This window comes from Procambarus clarkii, chromosome 90, assembly GCF_040958095.1.
Source record: "Procambarus clarkii isolate CNS0578487 chromosome 90, FALCON_Pclarkii_2.0, whole genome shotgun sequence".
In the NCBI taxonomy this organism is placed as follows: Eukaryota; Metazoa; Arthropoda; class Malacostraca; order Decapoda; family Cambaridae; genus Procambarus; species Procambarus clarkii.
In genome coordinates, this window is record NC_091239.1 from 20,136,116 (window position 1) to 20,146,981 (window position 10,866).

At 42.6% G+C, this 10,866-nt stretch overlaps 2 protein-coding genes across 3 annotated transcripts in view; both read left to right on the plus strand.

Annotated features, from left to right (window-relative positions):
* The window catches only part of LOC123746468 (chitinase-3-like protein 1), a 242,896-nt gene extending 241,698 nt beyond the window's left edge, over positions 1–1,198 (plus strand). For both annotated transcript variants that reach the window (XM_069318429.1, XM_069318428.1), the window contains exon 12: positions 534–1,198. In XM_069318429.1, the coding sequence (XP_069174530.1) occupies positions 534–941 (408 nt within the window). In that variant the 3' untranslated portion in view covers positions 942–1,198. The remainder of the gene's footprint in view (positions 1–533) is intronic.
* Positions 1,199–8,591: 7,393 nt separating this feature from the next.
* Positions 8,592–10,259, plus strand: LOC138359439 (antifreeze protein Maxi-like). Its single transcript, XM_069318579.1, has 2 exons — positions 8,592–8,597; positions 9,627–10,259. Exons 1-2 carry the CDS (start codon positions 8,592–8,594, stop codon positions 10,257–10,259), a joined length of 639 nt encoding a protein of 212 aa, XP_069174680.1.
* The last annotated feature ends 607 nt before the right edge of the window (positions 10,260–10,866 follow it).

Consider the following 10,866-nt stretch of genomic DNA (forward strand, 5'->3'; position numbering starts at 1 on the left):
AAGCGGATTAAGGCGCCCTGTAGTTACCAGTTGCGTTGCTTCTGGGAGTATGGGTTCGAGTCACTTCTTGGGGTGTGAGTTTTCATTCATATATATATATATATATATATATATATATATATATATATATATATATATATATATATATATATATATATTTACTAGCAGTACCAGCCACGCTTTGCTGTGGCTCGGTCTGGTTAAATGGGAAAGAAAGAAAAGAGAAAGGGCACGTTTCTTATATGTTTAATTTCTACTCTTCAGTCAGTGGTAGGCTCTTCTCATGAACACTGACTCCACTCTTCAGTCAGTGGTAAGCTCTTCTCATGACTACTGACTCCACTCTTCAGTCAGTGGTAAGCTCTTCTCATGACTACTGACTCCACTCTTCAGTCAGTGGTAGGCTCTTCTCATGACCATTGACTCCACTCTTCAGTCAGTGGAGCGATGAGTGTTTGGGTAAGTTATATATAAATATTATGTGATGTGAGAGCCATATTATGTATGGTAATGAGAGTGTTGTGTTGTTGTAGGTGGTGGACCGCTGGCAGGTGTGGCGCTTCCACTGTGCTCCGGGCACCGTCTTTGTTGAGGAGCTGCAGACCTGTGACTTCCCCGACCATCATCCCGCTTGTCCTCTTCTTCCACCCGACACCACGCTGGCACCCGACACCACGCTGTCACCCAACACCACGCTGTCACCCAACACCACGCTGTCACCCGACACCACGCTGTCACCCGACACCACGCTGTCACAAACTGTCACACACAGAAAATACAAACTGAAGCTAAAGAAGGCAAAAGACTTCCTCAAGAAGCTTAAGATGTATGAAAAATACGAGACACCCAGAAAATTATGGAAAGAGTTACATTATCAGAAATTGGACAGACCAGCACCTCTCATACACTCTTATGAGCACCCCTCACACACACACACATAAGCACCCCCTCACACATATGAGCACCCCTCACACACACATATGAGCAACACTGACGCACACATATGGGCAACACTCATACACACACATGAGCACCCCCTCACACATGTGAGCACCCCCTCACACACACACATATGAGCAACACTAACATACACACATATGTGCACCCCCCTCACACACTTATATAAACACCCCTCACACACACCTAAGAGCATGCTCTTAGGTGTGTATCCTCACACACATATATGAGCAACGCTGACACATGCATATATATATATATATATATATATATATATATATATATATATATATATATATATATATATATATATATATATATATATATATATATATATATATATATATATATATATATATATATATGCGAACAAGCCTGAATGGTCCCCAGGACTATATGCGAATGAAAACTCACACCCCAGAAGTGACTCGAACCCATACTCCCAGGAGCAACGCAACTGGTAACTACAGGGCGCCTTAATCCACTTGACCATCACGGCCGGCTATCACTTCCTTTTGACGGCGGTGATGGTCAAGTGGATTAAGGCGCCCTGTAGTTACCAGTTGCGTTGCTCCTGGGAGTATGGGTTCGAGTCATTTCTGGGTTGTGAGTTTTCATTCATATATATATATATATATATATATATATATATATATATATATATATATATATATATATATATATATATATATATATATATATATATATATATATATATATATATATATAGATAAGTTTTCCGATATAAATTTATGGTTCTGTGAACCAGGATCATGATTATGATACAAATAAATAAGAACTAGTGTAATAAATAATAATCAAACAAATAAATAGCCAGTCGAAGCAGACGGCTAAAATTAGCAAGTAGCCTAGCTTCATTAATCTCACCTTAGTGCACGCAGCAGTTTCATTGAAATTAAATATATATTAAGCACAATGTCAGAGAATGGTCTCTCAAGATTCTCCCACAGCTGATTAGAATGGGTCATTGCTGTGCACAGTGCACTGATCTTCGTGCACAAGCCTATCTCTCTTAACCCTGGATAGTGACCTGGCATGTTGGGTATCTCCAGAATGCCCACTTAACCAGGAACACTTTCATAATACGGAGGCCGCCGTATGTCCAGGCAGGAAGTAGATACAGGGAGTTGAGCATACTTGCCACCAAGGGTCGGGTCAGTGAGTACATTGGCCGGTGCGGAGCGTAAGAGAGTAGAGGGGAGACGCCAACGACCGTCTGACATCTGGGGTCAACCGGCGCAATGAAAAATAACAGCTATGACGTGGTCGTGATGTGTTAATGACGTCACTCCTGCTACTGATCATCAAACGGTCAATATGATTGGTTCCTGCTCATTTGCTGCAATGCTATTGGTCAAATTGTAACTCTTTTGTGCTGGGTGCCACGAGATGCCCGACAGCCCTTGTAGAGTATTCTCGCAAGGGAACTCTTGCCCAGAGGATGTGTAGCTGTTCTGTCTATCGGCCAATAGACTGAACACCGTCTATTCCTCACCGTCAAGTTAACTCAGCGTCTTTGTGATATACCTCACACTCGCCCAGAATCACGAGTGTGAACATATTGTTCAGAAGCCTAAAGTGACAAAATCACCAGAGCGAAACAGACTGGTATCAGGTAACCCCTGGTGACAAAGATCGCTGTGAGTGACTTAGAGTGAACTAAGGCAGTGCCGCCGCCTAAGTAATCTGTGTGTGACTTTACCACAGTGTACCTGTACCACAGTGTACAGTGTAGTGCATGGTACCATATAACCTGCAGCCGGCGCCGCCCTCACTGTACCATGTGACATCACCACCTTGCTCACCGCCAGTGCCAGTGTGTGTGCGTGTGTCTGTCTGTTAAGCATACAGCCCGCCCTATTGCGAGTACCCTCCGTGTCTACGAACGAAACCAGCTGTCAGGCCACCTACGAGTTCTTGCATAAATGTGCCTGAATGAGTGAGTGAGTAAGGAAAGGTACCTTATCTGTAAGTACAAGATCTTGTCATTGTTTTATTGTGTCTGTGTTGATCTGAGGGATCAACCACAGTTCTTATACCTGTCACAGGTTATAGGTGAATCGACGGTGTATGCGTGTTATCTGTGTGGTATCGCGGCATTTCACTTGTCTGTGAATGTGAGCTTCACATACACCACACATTTAGTTATTGTGTGTGATTATTATTGTGCATGTTATTGCCTGTCCCATTGACAGTGTATTTGTGTTTATTGCATATCATCATTACCCGAGTATCCGGTTGGAACTCTTGTGATCCCTTTGCATACCAGCAGTTAGGTTGCCGTGTCAATGATTTGCTGTCAACTGTGTTAAGTTAGGTGTTTCTCCACGAGTGGATACGAGTCGATTAGCCAGACGTCAAGAGTCTCGCTAATATAACCAATAGCTTTGCTGAAGCCAATCTAAAGTAAATCAAGCACCCTGTGTATTAGTGGTTAAGTTAGTAAATAAACTACTGTTAAGCTTTATGCGGTGTTTCCGTTGAACCACTTCTGAATACTGCCAATCAAATACTGAAGCCTTCAGCTCAAGTTGTCTTCAACACCGAGTTGCCTAATTCACTAAACTATAAATGTGATGAGGACCCTGGGAGTTCCTTAAAGTGTTAAATCATTGAGGAAATTCCAACGATCAACGTGGAGCAGGACCAGGTGAGGCTAGTCTGAGAAGAGACCCTCAAGGACTCTAACTCGACCTTGTTCCCAGGCCCTGTACGGTTGCTCTCGTATTTTCTATTCTGCTAATTCCAACAGTTTCGTGAAGCGTCTGCTACATGTACATTGGCGACGTACGCATTGCAGTCGCGAAAGCAAAAAAGAAAACCCCCACACACAATTATTGTTTTAGACCTCAATACAGGTGCAACAAGGAACAAAAATACGTGCAATAATGTAATTCGGTGAGTAGAATATATCACCAAAATTACTACAGTGTTTTCATGGAGTTTTAACCACTAAATTTGTGGTATATATTATTCGCACACTATTAACGAATAAATTAAAACCAACTAAATTGTATCCACGTTACCAGTGAGTATATCCACTAGACTATGATGTTTAATGTCGCAAACGGTCACAAATAAATCAATAAATTCAATTTAAATAACAATGAATGAGACAACTGCTGCTAAATAAACCACAATAGGCCTGATGTTCGCATAAGTCCACTACGGGCTCACCATAGCCCGTGCTACTTGGAACTTTTTGTTCCAAGTAGCGAATCTTAAACAACAACAACAACAAGGCCTGACGTTGATGTAACAATTGAAGGACGTAGTCAGGTACCTAGACACCTTGCTACTACTATACTTGAAGTGGCAACCCGTTCGGATTTTCCGACACTTTCGTATAGTCAATATTGATTTATTAAATACGTGCACATGTGATATACTAGTTTATTGTGACTATTTTAGTTTACCTTGAAAAGTTTCATAGAAAACACTGACCTTACCTAACCTTCTTAGTATGTTAAGATAAGCATCTTATTGCTTCTTAATTACAATTATTACTTAACCTATTATAGGTATAGGTTAAGTAATAATTGTAATTACGAAGCAATAAGATGCTTATCTTAACATACTAAGAAGGTTAGGTAAGGTTGGTGTTTTCTATGAAGCTTTTCAAGGTAAACTAAAATATTCACAATAAATTAGTATGTCACATATGCACTTATTTAATAAGTCAATATTGACTGTAAAAAAGTGCGAGAACGGGTTGACAGTTGGTGTGGGACTACACATCTGTATCCACCCTGACTGACACCTATGTACACCTCGGAGCTGACCAAGCAGGTGGGGCGGCCAACAACAGGGAAATAGCAAAATCAGTCATATACACGCGATTGGAAGGTCGATACATCTTTGTTCCCATAGCGTCTGAGATGCATGGCCCCTGGGGAAAGAGTGCCTTTGAATTTCTCACGGAATTGGGCTCCAAGCTCATTGACATCACCAGTGACCCAAGAGCTGCCAGTTTTTTGTTTCAGCGCCTAAGTGTGGCAATCCAGAAGGGAAACGCCTGCTGCATTCTCGGTTCTTGTCGGGAAGTGGAGGAGCTTCAAAAGATCCATAACCTTTAAGCACTCTTTGTATCAACCAATGTAAGTAGAGAAGATCGTGCCACATAGCCCCACCTATGTATGGAAATCAGATAAGAAAATCAGAAGCGGGGAGCCACATAGTGCCACTCCATATTAGGTCACCCAAGGAGTGAGTGGTAGCAGTCGAAAAAACAGTGAAGATAGGTATCTATTATGCGCCACTATGATCATGTTCATTTATACAGTAAAGTATGACAGTATATTTAAGTAAAAAATGAATTTATTTGTATAATAAACACACACAGGTGAGTGCCAGTTACACCCCACCACATTCCTCTATGGGGCAGGTGTAAAACAGGTTCCTCGAGTGGGTCTTATATAGGAGTATTAAATTATAAATCTCCCCCCCCCCCCCCGGGGTTAAAAAAGATCAAAGAATTTATTAATGCTTTATTAGGTAAAAATCACAAATGATGTATAAGAAGTTAATTACGATAGGTAATAATTGTTGTTGTGGTTTTCCTCACTCTTATCCCTCTCCCCCCTCCACATCTGAGTAGAATTCTGACGTCTCCCCATCCGTGGTGAGTGGGGGGAGGTCTTGACCCCCTCCCCCCTCTCTTGGGGGAGTGGGGTGAGTTGGGTGGTTGCCTTTTGGACGAGTTTCCTTCTGCCCCTCATCTGAAGTGTTCTGGAAAGAGATGGGGGAAATAATTTATAGGATTATATCTTTTATTTGAAAAATATTCTATTTCCTCTAAGAACTGCTAGTACATACCTCTCCCCCTGCAGGAGCGACCTTGTGTCCTCTACAGCAGGCATCATCAATTAGGCTACGTAACAACATCTTGTTTGGGGCAGACCTTCCTCGTAGAATTACTACTCTACAAATGTGGACGGGTCCTAAGAATTGCACTGAAAAAAAGAAGAGGTAAAATAGAGGTTGTACAAACTTTCTATTGTGGGGAAAAAAATAAATCTTTACCAGAAAGTGAGGGTAATACTAACCAGGCCCTTCAAGGACTTCAATCTTCCCTGCCGGTGTTTTTGGAGAGACGCCTTCCATTTGTAGGATGAGGAGGTTGGAGGTCTTCTAGGGAGGTTGTGGGGTGAGAGGGGTTTTATATGGGGGTAATCCCCTTGTTAGGTAGGTTGCCTAGCTAACACAAATATTCTCTACACCACCTATAAGAACCAACCCTTACTCCTCTACAAAATGTCCTAACACAGTGATGTTTCATAGGAAAATATCGTCTCGCATAAGCGAGGGCACGTTTATCATTTAATTTTAAATTAACGCTTGAAAATACATTATGTAAGTAATGTACTGTTGAAGGCAACCCCAGGTGGCTCACCCTATGAACGAACATGACGCAATATAAGCCACAGGCAAGAGTAAAATCACTCTGGAGTCTGTAGCACATTCCAAACACCTTTGTTATTTTGTTAGTTTTAATAAATCCTTGAAAATAATGTCCATAAGTAACCGCCGACATTGCATAACTATCGAAAAAAACATTCGATGTTTAACTTTATCAACATAAATAGCTACCCTATGGCCCATAGTTAATCTGCTGTGTGATGGTAAAATATTAGTTATGAGAACAATAGGTTTTCTTGATGAGATATTTAAATGTTCTATCTCGTCTGCATTATAACATCCTAGGTAGAGTGCTCGATCCCCTAGATTATTTTTTAAATTAATATTTATATCATAACAATTCATTATGTTTTTAAGCTCGCACGTCACACAGAACAGTTCTCTGCCCGTCGATGGATAGTATCCCGGTCGTTTCCCCAAACAGTAAAACCAGTCTGTTATATGTAACACCACCGCCAAATTCAAGCTCCATACGCAAGTTGCCAGATTTCTCCACAGGGAGGGAATCCTTTGTTTGAATGGTGGTTAAGTCAAAGGCGAATATTGATCTTCCCTTATTAAAAGTCATAGGCCAGTAGTGAATCACGCTCTAAGCCTAATGTCTTCAAAGTTTCGTAATAAAGGCGGGCATAATGATTGTCGAAATCACCGCCAATTCGGTAAATTGCGTTATTGTTCAAATACATAGCAATATTTTCCAGCTTTGCATTTTCAAAATATAATCCATTACCTTGGTGAAGGCCGGCGAAATAATTCATTGGTACAATTACCATGAATATCTTGTGAGGAATTACTTGCCCCCAAGGCTGATCAATTAAGAGACTAGTTTGATTCCCTGCTAGGACATATGTTTTAGAAATGGTTTTATTGAAAGTATAGCTTATGGGGTCGGGGGATGCTAACAGTGAGCTGTTTAAGGCTAGGTAAGCACTTGGGTAGGGGAACACTCACGTTACCCATAACTTAGCATAATCCATATGCAGCCGATACTTAGAGCCATCGTCCACGCTTGTATTTAGCACCCAAGCATGTGGGGAGAGCTCCAATCTTAGACGCACATCTATATTATCTAATATGTATTGGTCTAGGGTTGTTACGTCCAATAGTAGGGGAAAACACATTGACAATCCTTTACCTTTTAAATCGGTCATAAATTTTTTATCCTTGGCGGTTGCCCCAGTAAAAAATGTATTAGTAAATTCGTTAGGGATTACACCATCATCACTCCAGTCCCTACGAAAGGCTCCAATTCTCCCCAAGGAAGACATTTTTGATGGAGGCAGGGAGGTGATTAATTTAATAAACGACCAATAGTTAAAAGTAGAATTTGTTTCAACTACCTGCTCTCCTAAAAACACCTGAACACCTTTAAACATGGTATTTGACAACCCATTCACAAATTCCACATGGTCATCCTCTTCCAATTTTGTGGTATCGTCATCTTTCGTTAAAGATACCTTAAAATCTATAACAATATTAGCTAGATCTAAGAAGGCGCCCTGGGTTCCAGGGATGCGGAATTGTAAGTAATTATCCCGCAAACGTTGATTAATGGGGAGGTTAACAGGTAGAATGTCTATTTGCTGTGTGGAGGCAATTGAACTCTCCACATTACGTATTCTGTTACTTCTAGGAAATTGGTCAATAATACTGGAGCTATAATATTCTAGTGGTATTTTCAGCCCAGCTCCACTAGCCTCCGCCATGATCTCCTCCGAAAGGTGAAGTATGACTGCTTACTATAGTGAAAATACGTCATTTTTATACCCAAGGCCTCGTTTACATTTATTATTTTTATTTTTTCTTCTCCTAGAGAGTCTTTTAATTTTCCCGCCTGTTACCAATTTCTTCCCCACAGTCTTAAGAGCATCAATACCGTGAGTTCTCAGAGCGCTCTTTACATCCCGTTTACCACTGGTTAAATCACCAAGAACATTTTTCCCAAAATCGATAGCAGTCGGCATTACAGTTTTCATGAAAAATGGTATGGCTCGCCGAGCCAAGCCAGCTAAGGTTAAAAAAAAAAACACCACCAGATCTGAGATAAGGCGCTTGGAATGTACGTATGTCATTCATCGCTCCCCCTCTCATCCCATGTCTCCTAGAGAGGGGGGAGAAGATCTCCCCGTAGTCCTTCTGAGAGGGTGTGTAGAAAGGTACTCGCATCCCGAATCCTCTTCTTATAATAACCGATGATGCGGGTAAACACTTCTATATATATATATATATATATATATTTATATTTATATAGATTATATTGTTATACCTTAGGGCGGACGTGTAAGACCGCCGTAACCGACCTCCCATCTTCAAAACTAACCATTCGTCCAAACTGATCTGTTATTTTAATACTTACTTGAGTCATATAATGACATATAATGAGTCATGATAATTGATTGCATCTAAGATATTTACAATTTGCCCCCCGTATCGATCCGGCTCGATGACGTCACTATAAATGAGTAAATAGTCACAACCTCCATCATTGTCTGGGGGGAATGAGGCCACGACCTTGGAGGCTGTTGTAATGTCATCTGTTTTTGCCCGATAAATGGTGTATTTGCGACTGCTGTCAAAACCAAGTACATTAGCTATTCTGTGTTTAAATTGAAGGCTGAGAGAATATAACGAACCAGTACCTTCATTGTTAAGAGTGGAGGCTAGTAATACTCGCTCTAAGGATTGATCATAGGTGAGGAGTGGTTCTCTTTCTGAGAAGTATATTTTGAAATCACCCCTGAAACTTAGTTTCATGTCAGTGATTATTTGTCGGCTAAGCTCACCCGTGATGAATGTGATGTTTCTGAATAATATGTTGGTTTTGGGGAGGAAGGTGTAAATAAGGTGTTCTGGGCTTTTAGAAAGAGTTCCTCGTTTAAAAGTAGCATAGACGTCTATGCCAGACTCCCCCTCATCCTTGATGATGGCGTTAATTCGTCTGGGTAGGAGTATGTTGACTAAGGCCACTTCATGTTTAATGGAAGGGTTTAAATGTAGTGTGGGGATGGTGTTTGTAAATGCCGAACTTGTGTTGTTGTATATATCTTCTTGGTCGAGACTAGTAAGGTATATGTAATGTTCCTCGGCCATTGTTCAGTTATGTACTGATTGGGGGGAATAAAACATCATTACTTATATTTTATTTTATTAATCTACAAAGGAAATATTACTTTTTAAAAGAACTACAACAGGGGGATTATTCCCCATAACAAATTACATATAAAGAGCAGCAGCTGTTGGTGCTGCTGTCGCCAGCTGCAGCCGCTGCCGCCGCTGCTGGAGCTGTTGGTACCACTGACACCGCTGCCACCGTTGATGGTACTGCTGCTGCTGCTGCCACCGCTGGAGCCGCTGTAGTTGGTGGTACTGCTGTCGCTACCGTCACCGCTGCTGGAGCTGTGGTTACCGCTGACACCGCTGCCAGCGATGATGGTACTGCTGCTGCCGCTGCCACCGCTGGAACCGCTGTAGTTGGTGGTACTGCTGCCGCTACCGCCACCGCTACTGGAGCTGTGGTTACCGCTGACACCGCTGCCAGCGTTGATGGTACTGCTGCTGCTGCTGCTGCTGCTGCTGCTGTAGTTGGTGGTACTGCTGCCGCTGCCGCCACCACCGCTGGAGCTGTTGGTACCGCTGACACCACTGCCACCGTCGTTGGCGGTGCTGCTGCTGCTACGGTTGCTGCTGCTACCACCACCGAAGCTGCTGTAGATGGTGGTACTGCTGCTGCTGTTACTGTCGGTGGTGGTGTTGCCACCTCTTCTTTGTGGGGGGATGGTTACAGCTTTCGTTGTTTTTTCGGTGAGGAGGATAACAGGAATATTTCCTGTGACTCTCCATCGAGGATGGTGTCAATACGATGATTTGAGTGGGGGTCGAAGTCAATAGTGGTTTCGATCCATCGTTTGGCTGTAGCAGATGTTGAGAGTGGGGGTGGAGCGGCTGTGGAGGTGGATGAGTACTCTTGTAGATGTCTCTTCTTCCTGGGGGTAGCTGGTGGTGCTGGTGTTGCTGGTGGTGTAGAACGAGAAGAGCTTCCTGGGGTGGTGGCACCCTCCTCCACCACTGCGTCTAGGGTGATAGTTTTACTATCACCCTCTCCTCTGGGATCATCATTCGGGAGGGGTACCATTGATGGGGTAACAGTAGAGGGACGTTTGAGGATTACCAGCTCCTTGTTATGCTTGGCTAACTCACCATTGAGAGAAATGAGCATGGGTCCGACGTCCTTGTGCCAGTTGTCCATGCCACCACGGGAGGCCCCCAGTCCATGGGGTACCACCAACCGAAACATGGTTGGGGTTCTTACCATAAGATTGCCAACCTTTGTTAGGGCTGTTTTCAGCCAAAACAATCTGTTTTTGGCAGTATCCAAGGTGACATTGGTGGTGTAGTGGATGTCGGCGGAAGACTGCACTTGCTCCTGAGCTATAGGGTTGGACTCGAAGGGTGCTCCTGCACCGAAAGCAG